The sequence below is a fragment of the Tursiops truncatus genome, chromosome 1 (assembly GCF_011762595.2).
Source record: "Tursiops truncatus isolate mTurTru1 chromosome 1, mTurTru1.mat.Y, whole genome shotgun sequence".
In the NCBI taxonomy this organism is placed as follows: domain Eukaryota; kingdom Metazoa; phylum Chordata; class Mammalia; order Artiodactyla; family Delphinidae; genus Tursiops; species Tursiops truncatus.
In genome coordinates, this window is record NC_047034.1 from 174,225,545 (window position 1) to 174,248,420 (window position 22,876).

At 43.6% G+C, this 22,876-nt stretch overlaps 1 protein-coding gene across 15 annotated transcripts in view; it reads right to left on the reverse strand.

Moving 5' to 3' along the window:
• Positions 1-22,876, reverse strand: part of VPS13D (vacuolar protein sorting 13 homolog D) — a 244,693-nt gene that overhangs the window by 69,220 nt on the left and 152,597 nt on the right. For 10 of the 15 annotated variants that reach the window (XR_012327971.1, XM_073795836.1, XM_073795842.1 and 7 more), the window contains 2 exons: positions 19,922-20,056; positions 18,589-18,756 (listed from right to left, as the gene is read on the reverse strand). Coding sequence is in view for 11 of the 15 variants with exons in the window: in XM_073795836.1 (XP_073651937.1) it covers positions 18,589-18,756; positions 19,922-20,056 (303 nt within the window). In the remaining 4 variants the exon portion in view is untranslated. Of the gene's footprint in view, positions 1-15,056; positions 17,908-17,933; positions 18,207-18,588; positions 18,757-19,921; positions 20,057-22,876 lie in introns of those variants that run through there. The other 5 variants (XR_012327980.1, XM_073795861.1, XM_073795851.1 and 2 more) reach the window with 4 other exon arrangements.

Consider the following 22,876-nt stretch of genomic DNA (forward strand, 5'->3'; position numbering starts at 1 on the left):
GCAACAGCAAGCAGGTCAGCTCGATGGAGCCAAGTGGGGTGGGGAATGACAAGTGGGTAAAAGGCAAGGTTAGAAAAGTACAGGGGGAGGCAGACCACGTGCCCGTTATAAATCACTGCACAGACTTTAATCTTCTCTGCAGAGTGAAAGGGGAAGCCACAGGAGGGGGCTGAATGGAGGAAGGACCCGATCTGAGTTCCATCTGCTGTACTGAGAGCCGCAGTGAGAAGGGGGGAAGGAAGGGTGGACACAGAACCTGCTACAATAGACAGGGCGGGGCTGAGTGCTGGGATGGATGGCGTGGAAGCAGCGGGTGGGAGGGGAAGGTCCACAGGCGGCACAGCTGACGGATGTGCTGAGTCAAGGATGACCCCAAGGTATGTGAGCAACTGGAAGAAAGGAGAATGGAGAAGAAAGGTTAAAATGGTATAAAGGGCCTAGCACTGTTATCGGGCTCACGGGAAATGACCAAATGTTAATTCTTGACATGTAAAACTTTCGGCGCTGATTCAGAGCCCAGGCATCCAAAATGGGGTTAGCAGGCCATCCTAAAGCCAGGAAGTGCTTGTAGAGAGAAAAGTCAAATGAGAATATACTCAGCAGCTGGCTCTACGGTACTAATTCCCCAACTGGTTAACTTCCACCAAAAGATGGAACGTGTCTCATTCTCTAATTATCCATCTGTCAGAGATGAGGGGCTGAGATGCCGACCTTCATGCTGTCAATGAATGCTGGACGTAGCACCATGTTTCCCCACCAAACAGAAAGTTTCCATGGAAAAGAGCAATAAACCATGACGTGGTGAGAACACAGGAAAACTGTAAAGAAGCAGCATTCTGTTTTATGTGTAATTTTCTCCAACTCCTATGAAAGTGACTCAGTTCACCGAGTCCAGGACACAAGTGGCAACTCACAAATGCTCACGCTCTGAGTGATGAGGGCAGTGAAACCACCACAGAACAGGCACCAAGGTGAGCCACTTTGAGCCTCTCCAAGGAGAGGAGAGTCCATTCCTGATGGACATTTTATCAGATTTTACTCAAGGAACCTTTTCTTTATCATACTTGCCAAGCCGCCCAACCTAACTTCAATCTTGAGAGTCAAAGACCCAATTTGTCTCCCACCCCGAGAGCCAGGCAGACGCCATCCAGCACCGCAATTTTGGGTGTAGGGAAAACACTGAGGTCCAGAGTTCTAAGAAGTCAACGAGGGACGTATGCAGCCTTAGTCTGAACACTGGTGGAGAAACAGTAGCCATTCCTACCTCAAGATAAATGTCCCCTTTGAATCCTACATGAAAAACTAAAATTCCAAATCAACATGTGGACACTGTCATTTGCCTTGAGTGGAAACAGGAAAGGAGGGATTTTCAGAGAAAGATCTAGTGACTGGAGTGGACAGGGGCAGGGTAAGTTTGGGGGAACACATTCCTATATATAATGCGCTCTTCCCTCACAAATTTAGGTCATGTCTATTTGGCTTTGTCTAAAGAAAATGGTGAAACAGTTTAATGGACTGATCAAATGGGGTCAGAGAAGTTAATTTCCCAAAACACAGTTAAAAAGTGAGCCTACCACCTCCCTCCTCCCTCCCCCTCCCTTTCTAGCCCAGTTGTTTTCAATGAGGTCTAAATACCCCCTTTTCCTTTAACAAGGACCCTGAGGTTTGTCTGTCTGCACAGACTTCTGTCCTGGCACCTGAACGCGTTAACGCGCACAATTACTTACGGGACCTTCTCCCATGCTGGACTGTGACCCAGGGTGCGGGGGGAGGGGGGAAGACCTTTGTTTTGTTCTTGCTTGTTTCCTCTGTGCCTCGCACACATCCTGGTGTTCTTAGTTGCTCACAGGCAGTTGTGAACTTACTGTGTAGGCACAATAAGTAACAGATTTGTTAATATGAGGTTATGCCTTTTGCACGTAAGTCTATATTTAGTCAGCCCAGAGTGTGGAGCTAGAACGAAGTTAAAATGCCTTCACTAAGTGCCTCGGACAGGGTTAGAGCATTTCCTCATTCTCAGCCACACACTTTGGCTTGGACGGTGCAGCACCTACAAAAGGGCTAATCATATGACAGAGGGGACTACAGGGAGGGGCTTTAAACGGTGACTCAGATTCTCGGCACCCCCTTGAGAATGCAGCCTTACATGGTTAGTCCCTGCAAATCTGACACTGAAGACGTGTCCATGAATGAAGCCCACTAGACAGGTGCAACTTTTTGCACCAGGTGGGGCCAGGAGTACAGGCTCTGAGTCAGAGAACCTGGGTCCCGGCCGGCTCTCTTCAGAGCCTTGGGCAAGTTACTTAACTTCTCTGAGCCTCAGTGTCCTGTTGTATCAACAGGGACCAGCACTTCAAAGGGCCACTGTGAAGATGAAACAAGTCCATTCATGTGGAGACTCAGAACAGTACCTGGTACTCAGTGAAGCAGTCAGTGAATATGAGCTAGCAGCATTTCTAAAGATACCCATTCAGCTACTAGCCTAAACTGAAAACTTCCCTCAACTGTGCCAGCACATAGCAACTATCCCATGTTTCCTATATAGCAATACCCAGGAATCAAGATCAATTAAACACTTACACATAACACACTAACAGATTCCACACAATCAAGCTCATTACCCCACTATTTCACGAATCGCATGGCAGTGAACAAGCCTCCCGGTCAGCTCTGAGGACAGATTACGTGAGACAAAACGCAAGGAAATACAAAATTAACATTGTGGTTACCGTTTATCAGAACACAGACAAAGCCAGATACACCAACAGTCCAGAATGAAGGAAACAGGTTGCTGGCTTTTGATTGGAATTTCCTCAGATTGTTACCATGTAGTACGAACTTAATCTAAATGTTTCTTTGCACACAGTCAAGCTTATGTGAAATGTATCAGAAGTGATAGAATAAAGGCTTGGGTTTGTGTGTGAACAAAACTGCTTTCAAGAAATGTATCATTACCAGGCAGATTAAGAAAATACCACGGACTTAAAAGTACCCTTGCTCTGTAAATAAATTAGGTTATAATGGAAAAGGATATGAAAAAGAATATATATATACACACACACACATAACTGATTCACTTTGCTGTATACCTGAAACTAACACAACATTGTAAATCAATTATACTTCAATAAAATTTAAAAAAAAATAATAAGTTAGTTTACCGCTTGTTGGCGGAGGAGGGATATACAGGCTAAATAAACAAAAGAACAGGTAATCAAACACTTTTAGGTGACTTTTCCGGAAGTGCATGTGACCGTAAAATGAATTGTTATGCTCGTACTTGACAACATTTTCAAGATGGCGTTTGCTCTGACATTTGAAACCATAGCACCACACCACCACCATCTCAAAATTTAATAAGAGCACTTACTGTGGATTGATGTATGGTATCCTCCCCGCAGTACCCCCTACAGCTGGCAAATGGATTTTCCAAGGAAAAGGGGAAAAAACTAGGACACGCCACAACAGGTACTTATTACCCAGATGAATCAATGGGGGGAAAGGAGCAGAATTCAAGCAGTCCACCTAGAGTATTTCAAGAGCAGGATGTCTCCAGGGAGAATGTGGCAAAATATCTCTAATGGTACCAATATATGTAATTCCATAAAAACAGCAGCTAAAACCAATATAGTACCAGGCAGAATGAATGACGATTTAAGGTCAGAAATAAGCAAATGTTCAGACTCTTCAGTTTGTTTTCTTGTTTTGAGGGACAAAAGAGAGGAATAAAGAATGTGCTAGAAATCTGGGGAATGTGCTCCAAACCTCCTTCCTCCGCCTCCTCTTCCTCCTCCTCCTCACTCCTCCTCTTTGTAAAAGGCCTTTAATTAGCTCACATCCCATCCCAACTGGGGATCCCTAATACATCCTGACACCAGCCTGCGGCCGGGGCAGTGGGGTCTACGCGCAGCCAGATTAGCAGGCTCCCAGTGGAGCCCCTGCTGCTCTTATCTCCGCAGATGCCTGAAGAGTCTGGTATCTTCCCTCCCAGCCCTCCTGGGAAGCCACCCCAGCAGGTGCCCATTGGCAATAGTTTTGTGTTACAGGCCTGAATGAATGATCCCCGCAGGAGCTGCCGACTGTTTTCACAGACACAGAAGGCAGTCAAAAGTCCACCGCGTGAACTTGGAATGACCCCAGCTGCAGAGTCACTGGCGGGTTCACTGGGAGGGCAGGCACGCTTTATTAAACAACTAATACTCTTCACAGATAACTTTCCGAAAAAGCACAAGTGTTAACTCTTTGCAATCTCGTTCCGACAAGCAAGTGGAGGGGCTCCACTGGGTGACCGAGGGCTTGGACCCGAGTGATGATTTGGAGACAGAAAGATGGTGATTTCATCCGGCCCGGCAAAGGGTCAGGACTCAGGCACCACCTTTTGGTCAGCTGTCTTGTTAAAGTGTTCCAGATTAAAGCAAAAAGGCACAAAGCGAAGGTTCCAGGCACCTACTCTGGCGAGGACAGTGCCAGCCCTCACCCAGGCCGGCCTGTCCCCTGGCCCACACTCCACTCAGACACGCGGGAGAGGGAAGGGGGGCTGGCCCGGCAAACTCGGTCACCCACCCGGGCCGGCATGCAAGTCACTCTGCCCACAGCAGCCAGAGGCTGCTGCACAGTTAGTGCCTTTCTGGAGGAGGATTCAGAAGAGGCACAAGCTCAAACCAAAGTGTTCTAATAAGCATGTTCTTCTGGGCTGCCTGGCCAAGTGGACCATGGAACCAGGCATCTGCAGGGCTCACCCAGGGGGATGCCAAGTGGCTGTTCCTTCCCTAGGTTAGACCCCGTCCTGGAGGGTCCCTTTTTTTCCCCCCCTTTCTTCTTTCTCTCTTAACTCACACAGAACTTTAGAGGGAACCCAATGACAACAATCATAATAAATAACATGCATAATAAATAACATAAGGAGAAACTTTTAAAATTCATTTTAACCAACAAAGTCATGTTAATTTTGGCATTAACCAAAGACTATGTGTCTATCAAAGTTTTCTATCTCACTTCATCAGTTGCCTTCTAAATCTAATTACAGAGGGATCCCCTATTTGGTTGTTTTTTTGCGGGGGGTGGTCTTGTTTTGTTTTTAGATGAGGTACAGTTTTGCAGTTTACTCACTGGATGAGACACGGGTGAAGGACTAGTGATGTGAGCTGCTTCAAAGGAGCTATACTTCCCTCCTGTTCGGGTGAGCTGATCTTTACACAAAACAGATCCCTCAGCCCAACAAGCCCTCGGGGGCTTTCTTCATACCATGCAGTGCTTGGGGTGAAAGATACCAAGGTGACTATGACTTAGTCCCCTGTCCTCAAGGAGCTCGGTCCAGTGTGGAGACAGATGTATAAACAAATAAAATCCACAGAAAGGATGCTGAGAAAATGAACACCACATCAGGGCTCTGCCCCCACTACTTTCTCTCCCTCATTTCTAAAAGGACAAGAAGCAGGTACCCACAGCTGCTGACCCCATTTCAAAGACAATGCCAGATTTGTAGCCAGAAGGCCTGAGTTTCAGAGCTGGCCCCACAGCTAATTAGCTGTGAGAACCTCACTGGGTCTCAGTTTCTCCATCTGTAATTTTAGAGGGTGAAAAGCTGGTCTTCGAATTCTTTCCCAGATCTGTGTCCTAAGAATTTCTACGAGGGTATCAGAGGTTGTGTTGAGGGTCCAAACCTGGGAAGAGCTGCCTTTTTGCCATGTTCATCTGGAAAGAGTGAGAAGAGTTTTAGGCTCAAGATTTATCTTGGGAGGAATACAAGATGGGCTTCAATGGAAAGGGAGCAGTTAAGAGAGCTAAGTTACCACATGAAATATTACTCAAAAGAGGCTTCTCATAGAACTCAATTTTTAAAAAAAATAAAACTGAGGTTAGACATTGTTCACGGTTGTGTTTTAACTTTTAAAGAGAAACAAGTGGCAAATTCTTCATTGTATTTAGTCCTAAGAATTTTTCTCTCTATATATAACATTCATTGAGGCACCTCAACTCGTCTTGCCAATTGATTTTTAAACAACCATACTGCAGCAATCCTGCAAACCTTCCGTGCTGACACTACTGGACACAAAATCCAAACAGGTAGGAAGCATTCCCAGAAACAGGCTGATAAAATCTACCTGGTTTTGCCCCTTTTGCTTTTCTCAGTGATCCGGTGACTAGAGATTTTCGTGCGCATCTGAGATTTTAGAACCAACCATTCACACAACCCAGCATGGGTGCCAGCAAAGTAAGGCCCTCTCTCGGAAGTAACACTTTTCCACAGCTGTCTCCCCATGTCAGAAAGCTCCTCTGGCCCTCCGCCGAGGAGATTTATTCTGGCGGGAAAAGCAGTGGGCTTGGAGTCATGAGGTCTGGGCAACAGCCACTGGTGCCAACGCTGACTGCATGGTTTTGGCAAAACCATTCAACCTGTGTGGCTGCATTTCCCATCACCTGCCCTGCTGGCCCCCTAGGGATGTTTCAAGGTTAAATCATCTCACAGGCATGAAAGCGCTTTAGTGCCTGAGGGGGAAAGGGGGCTTTCTAGAGCAGCAGTGTGGTCTATGGAAAGAGCCTGGGGCCACAGAGGAGGCCTGCGTGCTGGTCCCCTTCTACAAGCTCCCTGCTAAGCCTCCAGGAGCCATTACCTTTGCTGTGACTCAAGTGGCAATAATAATACTTGTACTCTTTCCTGCATGTCTGTAAAGATCAAACAGTAACAGGAGTATGCTACAAAGGTTAAATTTCCAGAAAACTAGCTCTTCTTTTATAACTAACTTTGACATCATCCTTGCCAATTTCCAAGTTACCAATAAAGAGAAAATAATCCAACTGGCCAAAACACCCTGCTTTGAAACATGACAAAGGCAGCAAAACTGAAACAATGGGCTGTTTTTGGAAGCATGCTCTGCTTAATTTTCATTTCAGTGAAAACACTGAAAGTCGCTGCTTCCAAACCAACGTGTTGTTACATAAATTCAGTGTGTTGTTACATAATGTTTACTTGAACATTTTCCTCTAATAAAGCAAACAGATATTTCCCATAAATATTATTTTATTTCATTAGATTAAGAGGGATTGGGGTTTCCCTTCTTCCCCCTATAATAGCTTCCCAAGGTTTCCTGCTACCTTGCGGAGCCTGGCCCTGACCCAGTAATGCACACCTGGCCTCATTCCATCCAGGTCCATATCCTAGACCTGGGTGATGGAGAGCGGAGGAGATGAAACAGGATCCTGGAAGTCAGCAGCCTTTTCCTGTCTGTATTTCAACACACAGACCATCTCTGTGCATCTCAGTCAGCTTACAGACATGCTTGGGAGGAAAGTCATACAGAAACGTTTTCAAAGTTTCTGTTTATTCCACATAAAAACCATAAAATAGTTAATTTAAAAATCCAGCAGGTGTTTCACGTATTTCGTAACTATTTGTTGAATCTACACCACGTGAAAATGTCATACCAGATAAATGGGAGCCCACGTGGGAACCCCTGGGATCCCCTCAGCTCTCTTACAATAAACATTTATGACTAGTCATAGGGACACTGGCAACAGCTGATGACAGTAAGATCTTCGCCTTCCAGGAGCTTTACATCTACTCCGGTATGCAAACGAATAAGCAGGCAATTGCATCAAACAGTTTGTCTCAAGCCGATCTCATCCTTGAGGAACACAATAAAGTGTTATTTCCCCTTGGCCCCCACTGCACTTATCTCGTGAAACTGCAAAGATTTTGCACAGATCCCAGCTACAATACTTATTCCCTCTGTATTATGCTGACTTACTTCTGATCTGGCTTACCTGTTCCACATACCTCAAAAAAAATTTTTTTTTAAGTTTTACTTTTCTTAGTATTTGCCACAGAACTGAGCACCTAATTGACAACGATAAGTGCTTGTTAAATGGATGTTTGGGACATGCACAAAATGGTTAGTATTTTCCAAGGAAAAACACGGTCACTGCCCTAACGGAAGCACAAAGTGCTCTGGGAATTCAGAGCGGGGAGGATCTTATAGGGATCTGGACGGGACCTTACACACTCAGAGCCATTTGGCCAGAGATGGGGAGAAGGGCATTCCAGAGAGAGGAAAGGTTATGAGCAACAGTGCAAAGATGAGGGGAGAACAAGCGTGACCAGGGAAACAGAAAGGACCCGATGGCCAGCTTTCTGCCGCTCTCTCTCTCTCTTCACTTCACTTGACTTCCCCAATTTGGCTCCTAGTTTTGGGGCTCATCTCCACCCTCCTCATGTGCCTAACTAGGAAATTTCCTTGTTCTTACAAATGGCACAGGAAGGCTTCCCTGCTGGTATTTAATAAAAAAGAAACGAGAAGCTGTCACTGCCATTTGCCTATGTGACCTAAGTGCGGTGCGTCTCTGTTACCATTTACTGACCAGTTGGGCCTCCAAGTCACCACTTCAGGACATGCTGAGCCCCCCTTAAGAGTCAGGCCTGGACATGTCATCGTGTGGCTCTGAGGAAAGCCAAGGCAAAGCCAGACTCTCACCCCTTCTGGAGGTGCCATCCTTCTTTCTTCCACGGTCTCTTTTATTTCCACTCACCTCCAGCAATGCAGAAATCACTTATTGGAATGTCCTGATATAAGCTGAAATTTTTCTCCCTACCACCTCCGCTCCACAAAACATGCTGCTCTAAGAACTATTCTCATCATGCTTTCTCTTTGTGAGCCCCTAAACATTTCACGTACATAGCACGTGGTTAATGAATGAGTCAATAAGCCTCCTTAGGGAAAGGTACATTTTTCTCCCCCCATGTTCTCTGACACCCCCTCTGCAGGAAAGGTGTGCTAACACGGCTCGCACCACACCAATTACCGGAAACCCGAGTCTCAGGTGGAGATGTTGGTTTCCATAGTATCTGGTAAGATTCAAGAAGTACTGCCCAGCAATATTCTAGAAGTCAGAGGCCAAGGAAGGAGCCCAGAGCTCTACCACTTTCTGTTTGGCCGCCTTGGGCAAGCTGTTTACTTCCGCTGGGCCTCGGTTTCTTCCTGGTGGCGGCGGCTGTTGCAGGGGCAGAAAATAAAAGCGTCACCTGCTTTCAGGCTTATAGACGGGATCAGAGATATCAGTCCTTCATCAACAACTGGAAATCAAGACAGATATCAAGTGGCATTATTATTATCCTAATAAGGGATTATTAAATTCTAGTGAGTTAACCTTACTTCTCCTTTTCTCCAAGAAGCAAAGCCCGGGTCAGGTCAATAGAACTAATCAACCACAGAACTCTCAGGACAACACACCATCCCCAGCGCTCTCCATCCGGCTTCTTAACTGCAGCAACGGTGTCACTAAGCATCTGAAAGCCAATGTGCCAGCAGAACTCAGAGACATAGACACCTCTACAAAATGTGAAAAGCTGTATTTCCGAGTAAGGGGAGGTGAGCAAGGAAAGAAAAGGACTTACTGGAGAGAATGAGTTTATATTCTGCCATCAACTGAGAGTGGGAAAGCACAAGTCTCCCTACTTTCATGACCTCTGTGCTGAAAACCAAATTTTGAAATGACACCCTACTTGCTTAGAAACACTTAAAGTAGCGAAGTTCAGTAAACAGCTTAAGGAAATTACAATGCGACGTGTACATTTAGAGGAGGCTGGCTCTTGGAGCACACACCGAGGTGGCCCGAAGCTCTGGTGTGCTCCCCCGTCAAAGCGGAGGAAAGGCCTGAGTGTGCAAATCAAATTATTTAAATCTGAATAAATCTTGGGTTAAGCACATCAGGGGTGTGAGAAAGTACAGCCAGCTTCCTCAAACGATTTTAAGTCATCTCTGTTTCGTTAAGGGAAACTCAATCTTTTTGTCCCATTTCAATCCTTTTACACAAGATTAGGGATTCCCCGATAGTAAAGATTAATTCAGCAAGACTGGAAATTACAGTTGGAAAATCCCAAGGTCCAACACAGAAGGGAAAAAAAAGTTGGGAATGAATGGAGCTTCAACTGCTTGTGTTTTAGCTTCTACAATGGCTTGGGTTTGGTAGAGGGTTATGTCTGAGAAGCTGCATTATGTGGAGGAAAAATATACAGATGCCCAAATCACTTGCTCCTAAAACTTAGGACTCCAATACTCGTTATTAAATTTCAGTCAAGGTAACTGACCATTGTGGTCTCATTTTTCTCATCTGTAAAACGGAGATAATCCTTCCTTCCTTATAGGGTACACGTGAAAATTAAACGAGATAGCATCTGTAAAGCTCCTAGCCCTCCTTACCTGACATACAGGAGCCACCCAATAAATGGTGGCTACACATCCTTTTCTGACTTTTAAGGATGATATTCCAAGGAATCCCCTATTTCTCCTAAGAAAACACTTTGATTTAGCTTTTCTTCAAGATGGAGAGGGACAACAATTACAGGGGAGAAAGAGGTACAGAAAACCAAAAGGACCTTCCAAACAGAGTGAGTGTTCTGACTTTTTACTGCCAAGAATTAGAATTTGATTTGTTCATGTGTTTATAAAAATGGGTTACAGTTTGTCTCATTTCAGCTTGTCACAATTTTTCAAGAAAGGCCGAATACTGATACGAACAATACTGAAACGCAGAAAAGGGAGAACTACCACATCTCTGGGGTAACCAGTCAACCCAAGAAAAGCCTGAACATATTATTCTTTTACTCACCATGTTTACACTAGGGTAGAAAACCACTACTCTTTGGGGGCCACAAATATTTCCTGTCTTTTCAATTTAGCAACTGAACATACTTTTCCACCACCATAGACTGCAGTGTAGGAAGACAGAGTGAATTCCTCTGAAACATGAGATGTTTGGTCTAAGGAGATAACTAAAGACCTGACTCTTAGCTGAACTACTACTAAGAAATGAAGACAAGTTCTAAACTTTTCCAATCTTTCTGTTTCAAAAACAGAGAGTCAATGGTGGTGTCATTCCCTGCTACTTCTGGCCGAGCTGCTCAATTAGGGTGGGACAAGAGGACAGCTAAGCCCCACTCACCAGGCTCCTTCATGAGCAAGGCTGCTCAGTGGAACAAGGTGGGGACTGCCTGGGAATTCTGGCCACTCATGGGATTCTCATGCCTCCACTTCACCCGCCCGCCCCCTCCCAACACACTTCCAGTTCCCGCAAATATTTGAGGTTTGACCAAGTTAGGATAGGTCACTGCTGGGTCATTCAGCATCTAAAATTTGCCTCTAACCAAAAAGAGCTCAGACTAAGAGAATCATTTTAGTATTCAAGGTTATCAGAGGAAAATAAAACAAAAGCTCTGCTGCCAAGAATTTGAGTCATTTCTCTACATACAACAACTTCAAGGCACCTCCTCTTGGCTGGAAAAGAAATCCCTTGGGTGACTTATTTCGGATCAAAGTCTTTCTGAAAATAGAAAACTCTACATTTTCTAAGGGATAGATCACTGTCTGACGTGAATTTCATTTAACTTAAAGTTTTATGCCAACTTAAATACACTAAAACCCCAGTGCTTATAAGAAGGCATTCACCTCTTAGTTGCTTATAGGTACATGGAAAAGCTATTATGGGGATATCAGCTCAACTATAAAATGGAGCAGTCATACATAATGACAAAAACAGATACAAGTCATAAATTGCCTTTTCCCCTTCGGAATCCATGCAGGCAGGCACTCCAGTACATTCTTTTGTGCAAAGATAAAACTTTTGCCTTGAATAAACAGTGGCTTAGTCTCATTTGAGCCTTATAAATAGACTGCCTACAAAACAAATACAAACAAATGCTGTTTATCTTAAACAAAAGGCAGATGGACTCCTCTGCCCTCAACCAGGTCACAGTATATATGATAGGAGGCTGGCCAGTGGCAGGGGCTGGCTGAGAATCCCTGCGTGCAAGGACACGAAGTCAGTTTCCACTGGATCACTGCTATGCCCCAAATCTGGTTTCCTGGGCACAAAGGGCCAGTGAAAGGTTCTCTCGGAAGGGAAGTGGCTCCTCCACATATGGTACCCCAAACAGAGACCAAAGAACAAAATACCATCTAAAGTGCTAGCTAGGTTTTCTACTGAACTATGCAAACAGTCTCAATTTCCCTCTCTCTCTTCCTCACTTAACTTGCTTGTATTTACCTTCAGACGATTTTCCTAAAAGCTATCGAAATTCATTCTGAGTCGAGGCAGGGCTCTTTGCTTTTCTCATTGTTGTTTTTATTTTTTAACATATAAAGGAATGTCTAGAACAAATCAAGCAGTTAGCAATATCTCCAAAGTACAACTAAAAATGAAAATTCAGACGCCATCGCATAAGATCAGGTGCTGGCTCCACAGGTTCCTGGTTGACCCTGGGGAAGTCATCTTACCTCTCTGGGCCTCAGTTTCTTCACTTATGTACTGGGGCTAATACTGCCTGTCCTATCTATTGACCAGGTTATTCTGATGATCAAATGATATCACATGAGTAAAACCACATTTGCAATCACAAAGGGTCTTACTGTCTATAAAGGAGCTGGTGACGGTCATAACTAATCCCACACAAGAATGACCACAACCAGCACAATTTCCTGAGGGCCTGCTTTGTGACATAGGTGATGTGACAGCAGTCACCTTACAAGCTAACCAAGTGATGTCAAATAATAAGCTTCTGGTGGGAAGCTAACAGTAAGTAACTTTTCATATTCCCTATAGTGCCTGGAAGAAAGCCTCACACACACAAAGGAGAGACATCACAGAGGGGAAAAAACAAGGCCTTTAGAATCAGCTGGACTTGGTTTCATACTCTCCCTGTCATTTCCAGTTGTATGACCTTGAAAAAATTGTTTAACTTCTTTACGTCTCGGTTTCCTGATTTGAAGAATCGAGATTAACATACACAAGACAATGTACGTAAGGAGTCTATCACAAGGCCTGACAAAGAGAAGGTGCTCAATTAATGTTTATAAGTGAGTATGTTTTCCTTAATGAAGCAGGGAGTTTCAACCCTGTCCCTGCACCTTTTTCCTACTAATGCTCTTTGCACCAAGAAATATATGAAGCTATTAGGTCTTTATCCCATTCATAACAAACAAAACTGATTTAAAACAATAAAACAATGGCTAAAGCTATATAGGATAAAATGTATTAACTAAAACTGACAGAAAATTCGTATCTCCTTGACAAAAATTTAGATCTGTAGAATTTGAGCTGGGAAATCTGGGCTTGGTAGAAATAAATGCTCTAGAGCCAAAGAGAAAGAAAGAAACCTATCAAACAATTGTAAAAGTTATCAGTAAAGCTAACCTTTAGTGAACAATAAACCATGAATTCTAATTCCATGAACAACAACTGCCTTTGATGAAAAACATTTAGTTGAAAACAGGGAAAATTATTAAAATATTTGCATTCATAAGCGTAGAGTCAAAACATAACTGAGATCAAAAAAGTACTGAAGATCAAAAGCATCCTATATCGCCTTGACAAAGACACAAAGAGAGGGATGGAAAGTAGGACATAACAGAGCAGAGGTTCCATTAGTGATGATCAAAAGTGCTCCTCTCCTTTGCTGGAAGAAATTAAGTACGCTATTGTCTTTCTTCCCTTAGGAAGACCAGATGACAGCTGTAGAGAGAAAACACTCAGATTCTACAGGGGCAGAAAAGAGAATGGAATCATTTGTTCTACTGTTAACATCTGAGATTTTCTTGGTTTGAAAAGAACTTTTTTTAATTTTAAGAATAACTATGTAATTTTTCTGTAAGTATATGAAAATAATCACAAAATAATCATAGACAGAAGGGAAATGAGAGCCTATCTAAGAGAGGAAATCTGTTCAATGAATATCTCCCCAATTCTCTGGCTTTCAAAGAGGTTAGAGGGTCTTGTAGATATTCAAATGACACTCAACTAGGGAAAAGCATGCTCTTTTCAATTCGTGCAGCAGAGGGAAACTGCTCCTCTGACATAGTTTTGGAATTTGAAATGCTGTGCTTTTCTTAAATAGATCATATTCCTAGAAAGGATTCCAGAGGCAATCATCCTGTCATGGCCTTAGGAATACGATCAGATCTTTGAGGGTCTACTCAAAGGGTTAGAGTCATTTTACCAAGATCCAGGCAAGAGAGTCATGGGATAAGATGCTCACAGCTTGGAGGCTAATCCCTAAATCATATCACCTTAGATCTGGAATCCATAAGCTGATTTCTGGGGTTTGGGGGAACAGAAGAGGCTAAGAGAAACAAAGGGGATAAAGGGCATAGATTACCTCCTAGTTCTGGTTCCTTGATGCTAATATGAAATAAATTAAATAACAGTTTAAAATGTAATGAGAAATTCCAGAAGTGGACATGGTAGACCTGAAATTAAAAATTTGCTGTGAATAATTCACAACATCTACCCACACACAGCTGAGACCTGCAGGTCTATCACCTTCTTATGTGACAGAATGAGTTCCCTTTTAACTTCTCGCTGGGTTTTTACATCTTCAAATCTTTTGCTCCTCAGGTCAGTGTGACAGGGGAAATTACCACCACCTTCTCATAGATTAGAAAAAAAAAAAAAACATTCCCTCAAGATCAACAGAGAAAAAGATTATTTAAGTGTAGGAATGGGATTAGAACCCAGGTATTCTGACTACCAAGTGCCCTCAATGCTCAACCCTATGTCTACAATAATGATTTATTATCTCTTGGGAGGCATGAACCTCTCTGACAATCCAATAAAAACTTCAGATCCTTGCTTCAGGAAAATACACATATATACAATATTGATAATTAATTTCAAGAGGTTTATGGGGCTTCTCCACTACATTCAAAGCCTATTAAACCAAGGTTACAGGACTTCCCTGGTGGCGCAGTGGTTGGGAATCCGCCTGCCAATGCAGGGGACATAGGTTTGATCCCTGGTCCGGGAAGATCCGACATGCCGCAGAGCAACTAAGCCCGTGCGCCACAACTACTGAGCCTGTGCTCTACAGCCCAGGAGCCACAACTACCGAGCCCGCACACCTAGAGCCCATGCTCCACAACAAGAGAAGCCATCGCAATGAGAAGCCCGCGCACCACAACGAAGAGTAGCCCCCGTTCGCCACAACAAGAGAAAGCCCGCAGGCAGCAATGAAGACCCAGTGCAGCCAAAAATAAATAAAATTAATTAAATAAATAAATAGATAGATAGACAGCTAGATAAATAAATTTATTTAAAAAACAAAACAAAACAAGGTTACAGCCCTTTGGTCTTTGCAGCCAAGTGGAGCTGGCTGGCTGGGGCTCGGCGAGGTGCAGTTCTGTCTTGTCTGACCCCGTTCTTTAACCACTGGAACTCAGGCACTCTTTAAAGGGATACTTCCCACAGGCCAACAGTTGATTACTGTGGTCATTTGCACTTCCTTAAACTCTTCTTGTGTACACAGAAAAGCAAACAAAACATTCCCCCAAAGCAACATTAAAGGTCTGATTTCAACCCACAAAACTACAAGAAAATGGAGATCTTTGGCCAAACTGCATACGTGCAGAATCACAGATGACCTGAATGGGCATTTAGCTGACAGACCTGGCTTTTGAAGCTACCATTTCCAAAATGAAGTGGTAATTTTAAGTCTCTTTGTTTTCTCGTGATAGATATATGGACTAATTGTTATCACACACCCAGGGCTCCTGGTATCAAAATAAATTACATAGCAATTCCTCTGAGCAGCAGTCTGTGACGCCAATACTGATTAGCTCATTAAAGGCAAGAAAAAGCATGAAGAAGGACGCCGACCACATGGGGAGTAGGGTTCCCACTCAAGAAGCCTTGGGTCCTGGAAAACAGTACCCTTATGCAAATCCAACAACAAGATAAAGCATGATATCCAGCAAGACACAAGATCACTGCCACCCAGGCCTTCATATGGATTTGGGAGTGAGGGTGGAGGTAAGGAGTATGCTGCCCTTTCTTTCTGCTTACGTTATATTCTCATACTGACCCTCAAGGTTCAAAAACAGTTTTCCAGGGGAAACAGAAGAAGATGATGAATGAGATGTCCCCGAATGAGAGAGAATAAAGAAAGCGCCAACCCTTTTCACCGGGATGTTGCAGAGAAACTCTGGAGAAACCCACACAAGGTCTCACCTGTGTAGAGCTCACAGGCAAGTTAAGATCCCGATGTCTTCATTCTCATCCACAAGGGTAGCTAGAGGGCCCTAACAGCCAAACTGGCCCAAGCGGAGTGTGAATCTGCCACTCTCCGAGCCTGAGACCCTCCTCTTCTGTAGACTATAATATACTGGCTTTCATTTCAAGGGCATTAATGGTATCCTGGTGGCTAAGGTTTGTACATTTTACATTGATGTAAACCTAAGAGTCAAAGTGAAAACCCATTTCTCTTGTTCAGTTCATGTTTTACAAAGTTTTCATAAGGTCATATCTCATTTTATTCTCATAGTAAGCTATAAAGTCAGGGCATATTCCAGGCTGAGGAAGGCCTTCCAATAAACCATAAGTGCCTTCTTTTTTTTTTAATGAAAACAAAGCCCAGGGGTACAAAAATAGAGAAAGGAATTATAAAACCAAAGAGACTGTCCTATGTTAATTAGAGGGTTTTTTTTGTTTTTGTTTTTTTGGCGGTACGTGGGCCTCTTACCGCTGCAGCCCCTCCCGCAGTGGAGCACAGGCTCCGGACGCGCAGGCCCAGCAGCCATGGCTTACGGGCCCAGCCGCTCTGCGGCACGTGGGATCCTCCCAGACCAGGGCACGAACCAGCGTCCCCTGCATCGGCAGGCGGACTCTCAATCACTGCGCCACCAGGGAAGCCCCTAATTAGAGTTTTAAAAAATTAAGTAAAATCTTTAAACTGAGCATCACAACTAAAATTTTTTAATTGAAGTATATCTGATGTACAATATTATATAAATTACAGGTGTATACAAGTAAATATTTTAACTGCATCTGTTTATATCAAGTTTAGTAGCAAAAGAACATTGAGGAATCTGTGCCACTTTTATGTTGCTGTCAGGGGTGAAGGTCCAAGGGCAGCATACGCAATGATTCCAGGCAGAAATGTGCACACTCATTCAGACTATGACCCGGAGCCCATTTCCAAACCATGATTTAGAAAGTCTCTTGCCTCTCTACCTTTCACCGTTTCTCTAAAAGTTAAAGAGTGTTGCCTATTTTGAACCACAAGCCAAACAGTACCTTTTGTTCTGGTTTAATGTAAGTCCAGCAAAGGCATACCTCTGAGAGACTGTGGGTTCCGTTTCAGATCACCACAATCAAGCGAATGCTGCAATAAAGTGAGTCACACAAATTCTTTGGTTTCCCAGTGAAGACAACGTTAAGTTTACACTACACTGTCGTTAAGCGCACAACAGCATGATGTCTAAAAAAATAATGCATACGTCTTAATTTAAAAATACTTTATTACTAAAAAATGCTAACCACCATGTGAGTCTTCAGCGAATCATAATCTTTTTGCAATATAACATCAAAGATCACCGATCACAGATCACCATAACAAATATAATCATAATGAAGAAGTCTGAAATATTTCAAGAATTACCAAAATGGGACACAGAGAAATGAAGTGAGCAGATGCTGCTGGAAGAATAGCGCCTACAGACGCGCTGGACACGTGGGGTCGCCACAGACCTTCAAGTTGTAAAACACGCACTATCTGCGCAGCGTAAGAAAACGAGATCTGCCTGTATTGAAAAACCTGATCTGACTTAAGATCCAGCAGCTCTAGAAAAGAGTCTGGAAAACAGGAATAAATTCCCAACTTACACACATTATTACCAAGAATGCTATGCAACAGAGAAATGTTGCCATTCAACTCTACCTCCTTACCTGCTCATCAAGATAAATTCCTACGTGGCACTTGAAAGGCTCTCTACGGTGAAGCCACCATCCTAGTGGCCACGGCACAAGTGCACCTATGACTTTGCTACAACAACGCTCTATGGTAGACAAGCGGGGAGCACAGGCGCTCTCCCAATGCCGGTTCATTCGTGAAAAGGTCAATCTCTAGAAGGAAACTCTGTCGAGCTGACAGGAAGGGAAGGAAAGCAGAGTTTTTAGACGCCTTTTGCATGTTATCAAACAGCAACCCCCCTTCAACTACGTTCACCTTTTTCCAGCTTCACACGTAAAATCAGCTCCTGCCAAAAATTAAACTATGGAATAACAAGATGTCCACCAAACAGGAAGCCAATGAACAAAAAAGCCAGCTACACAGCAAGACACAGCAGAATTACACTGCTGTCTTTCCGCTGCTGGACTCAGATGACTTAAAGGGTTGCTTCGCTCTAGAAGGCCGTACCACAGTTTGGACTTTATCCCGTGAGCTGTGGGTAATAACGGGTGGATATTAGCTGGGAGAATGGCACGATCAAGTTCTATGTTTTATAAAGTGAGTTCATTCTGGCGGCATTGTGAGAGCTGCGGTGGAGTCAGGGGGCAGGAGGCTATGGCAGTGGGCGAGGGAAGAGACAATCACAGCCTGGATGAAGGCAGTGGGAACGGAGAGGAGGAAGGGGAGAGAGTGCAGAGGAGCACTTGATGGCCTGGGGCCGGGTTACTGGAGGTGCGGGAAAGGCAGGGCACATGGGTGATGAAGCCAAGGCCATGTATGTAACTTCTCACAACCTATTAACTCTAAAAGAAGTTACAGTAATGTAGAGGACTCCTGAGGCTAATTACAATGGAATTTCACCTCTATTTCCTTACCTTGGCAGCAGAGTTTGATACTCCGTGTGTAACATTTCTGATAAGGCCCCCAACATTTCCATACTTTATCAGTCCAGTCACCCCTTCAGAAACATCATTCAAAAGCCCCATGGGATTGCCGAGGAAGTCCACTGATCCCAGGATTCGAGCTGCCTGGCTGAGGAGTTCCTGTCAAACAGAGCAGGGAAAGAAGAAAACCAGCACCTGTTTATATTTGCAGATCGAGCATCCCAAGCAAAAAGGTTAGAAATCTCTCTTGTCCTCCGTTCCCACCAACACCAACAATCACACTTTAATTCTCATCAACTGTGAGCTCCTGCCCTTCGTGAGCTCTGCCCTAAACCTCTCCCAATACTCTCAGTACTCTTATACTCTTCGAAGCCATTCAGAAGAAAAAAAAAAGCTATGAAACAGGTAAGACTCTTTACAAATACTTATTAGTATATATAGCACACTCTCCTTTCCACCGCTCTACAAATAGGGAATTAGCCAGCAGCGGGGAGAGTTTGAAAAGGAAAATGAGGGAGGAAGCAGACCTGGAGACCCCTCAGAGACCCCTCAGAGTCTGCCGAGCGGGTGGTGCATAGAGTGGGCACGTTCAGATCTACCCAGCAACCCCCCCACTTCCTGTGTGCTCCCGCTGCCTGACTCCACAGTCCAGGGATATCCGCTATCTCACTCTCCTCACAGTGCAGTGGAAATATCACCGGTGAGGGAGGTCAAGGAAGGAAGCAAAGAAAGAAAGGGGGGAGATAGGAGGGAGGAAGGAGAGAAGGGAACACGCATAGGATACACTTTAACTCTGACAGCAAATAAATTTGATATGATCTTGACCCTTCTAGTCATCGAAGAGTACGTCTTGGCTTTAGATTTTGGTCTTTGCAGTCTGGATAATAAATACAAAATGGAAAATATCCAAACTTGATAAAAACTTTTTAAGTTCAGCTCTAGGGCAGGATTTCATAGGCTCCAAGAACACTGATGTGGTCCCTGAAAGTAGGCCCATGCCTGGCAAACAGGGTTCACATTCACAGTCTTTTGCATTGTCATGAAAGCCTCAATTAAACCCTTAACATTGTGACTGATCTAGTGGAAGCCCCTGAGACCAGTTCTGAGAGACAAGATTATCCGTTCATAAATCAGATGCACTGTCTCAAGAGTTTCATGATGTGTGTGGACTTCATGGGCTGTGATGTGACCCATAACACAACAATCAGAGCTGAAATGTTCATCTGGGTTGTCAATAGTGACATGTCAGTAACCAGAATTCCCAAACAACTAAAACAATCATTCTGCTTATGCTCCAGCCACTAAGTACTGCTCCAAAGCTCACCTCCTGGAAATGTTTGAGGATATCATTGATGATGAATTCCTTGGTCTCATAGGGATGTACCCGAGTGAATGGATCCAGATTAATCACGGCATCTTCAAACCGAATCAATGGAAATCCCAAGGTGCTTTTGAGGGCCTAGTTAGGGGGAGAAAGGCAACGATATGCTTTAGCCATGTGATGGCCTTCCAGGGTACTGTAATTCTGAATTCCATGAAAGCTACAAGTCATGTCAACTTTCCAATGAGAATCAAGGTTATGATATTCATAAATAAGGATTTTCCCCTGTAATTACAAAAGTAAAATATTAGGAATATACAAAAAAAATATATAGATATATCACTCAAAGTAACATATATCACATAAAAATAAACACTCTTAGCTTCACAGCACAATCTTTCTGGTCTGTTTTGGATCTGTATGTCACGTTCTACTTTTTGACTGAAGCATACCACACATACGGAAAGGTGTACTAATCAAATGTACGGTTCAGTGATTTTTCTCAAAGTAAACACAACCATGTAACCACCACGCAGACCAGAAAGTCGGTTATTATCCCCAACTTGGAAGCACCACACCACCATCCCCTCTTTGTGGACCTCCCATCAAGACCCCCTCTTCCCCTAAGGTAACCAGTATGCTTTTTTTAAAAAATAAATTTATTTATTTATTTATATCGGGTTTTTTTGGCTGTACTGGGTCTTTGGCGCTGCGTGCAGGCTTTCTCTAGTTGCGGTGAGCGGGGGCTACTCTTCGTTGTGGTGCGCGGGCTTCTCATCACGGTGGCTTCTCTCGTTGCGGGGCACAGGCTCTAGGCATGCAGACTTCAGTAGTTGTGGCACGTGGGCTCAGTAGTTGTGGCTCGCAGGCTCTAGAGTGCAGGCTCAGTAGCTCCGCGGCATGTGGGAGCTTCCCGGACCAGGGCTCAAACCCGTGTCCCCTGCATTGGCAGGCAGATCCTTAACCACTTCGCCACCAGGGAAGCCCGTGGTAACCAGTATCTTGACTTCCAGCACCACAGCTGAGTTTTTCCCGCTTTGAATTCTATCTAAATGCAATCATCAGTATGGACTTTATTGTATGTGGCTTCTGACATCAACAGTAAGTCTGTGAGTCACTAGGTTGCTGCACACAGCTGCAGTTTAAACACAGCTGTCAGTGCTACACAGTATTCCAACATATGAATCAAACTATTTAACCACTGCTGTTGATGGAACAGTTGTGCTGTTTCCATTTTTTTGCTATTATGTATAATGCTGCTATGAACATTCTTGGACATGTCTTTTGGGGCACATTTGTATGCATTTTTCTTGAATATCTACCTGGAAGTGGAACTGCCGGGTCATAAAGAACGTACACATTCAACCTTATAGCCTATGCTGCCAAGCAGTTTTCCGAGGCAGCTGAACCGGCTTACTCTCCCTGCAGCCGTCTATGAAATTTCCTGTTATGCTACATCCTCACCAACACGTGGTAAAGATAGCTTTTTAGAAATTAATTAATTAATTTATTTATTTATTTTTGGCTGTGTTGGGTCTTTGTTGCTGCGCGCAGGCTTTCTCTAGTTGCAGCGAGTGGGGGCTACTCTGTTGCGGTGCGCGGGCTTCTCATCACGGTGGCTTCTCTTGTTGCAGAGCATGGGCTCTAGGCACGCGGGCTTCAGTAGTTGTGGCACACAGGCTCAGTAGTTGTGGCTCGCGGGCTCCAGAGCGCAGGCTCAGTAGTTGTGGCGCACGGGCTTAGTTGCTCCCCGGCATGTGGGATCTTCCCGGACCAGGGATCGAACCTGTGTCCCCTGCATTGGCAGGCGGATTCTTAACCACTGCGCCACTGTGGAAGTCCCAAAGATAGCTTTTTAAAAAACAAATATTCTAATGGGTGTGTAATGGTAACTCAGTGTGGTTTTAATTTCCATCTTCTTGTTGAAGGATGAGATTACGCACCTGATAATACACACATCAGCCTCGTGGATATACTTTTTTGTTAAGTTCCTACTTGAGTCTTTTGCTCATTTTCATAGTGGATTGTCTGTTTTTTCCTTATAGTTTTGTAGGAGTTTTTCTTATACATTCTGTATACAAGTCTTCTGTTTCATGAATATACTGCAAGTATCTTCTCCCATTATGGGACTTGTCTTATCACTCGGTGTTTTTTGATAGCAGACATTCTTAGTTTTAATGAAATCCAACTTAACAATCTTTCCTTTATGGAAAGAACTTTCTAGGTCATAGTTAAGAAATTACCTACACTAAGGTCATAAAGATATTCCCATATGTTTACTTACAGAATTTTTATTGTTCTACTCTTCACATTTAAATCTACAATCTACCTGAACGTGATTATTATATATGTTCTAAAGCACAGATCAAGAAGCATTTTTTCCACATGGGTATCTAATCAACTGAATAACATTTATTGAAAGGCCATCCTTCCCCTTATTGTAGTACAGGGTAACTTTGTCATAAGTCAAGTGAATGTACTTATATGTGTCTGTTTTTGGATTCTCCTTTGTGTTTCATTTTGCCCTGCCTTCTGTCAATACCACACTGTCTTAATTACTATAGTTTTATAATAATTTTGAAGTATGTTAGTGTAAGCTCGCCAACTTTGTTCTTTTTCTTCAGAACTACCTTGGTTACTCTTTGCACTTTTCATCTCCAAATAAATTTTAGAATCAGCCTGTCAATCTGCCACCAAAAAAATTGCTAGAATTTTTATCAAGACTCCATTGAATCTATAGATCAATTTGAGAAGAAATGACAACTTTATAATATTGAATCTTCCAATGTATTAACATGGTGCACCCCATTACTTGTTTAGCCCTTTTAAAATTTCTCGCAGTAATATTTAATTGCTTTCTGTGCAGAGGTCTTGTACACACTTTGTTGGATTTATTCCTAGGTATCTGTGGTACAGTAAAAATGGCCACAAATTCTTTGCATCTTCTATCATTAGCAG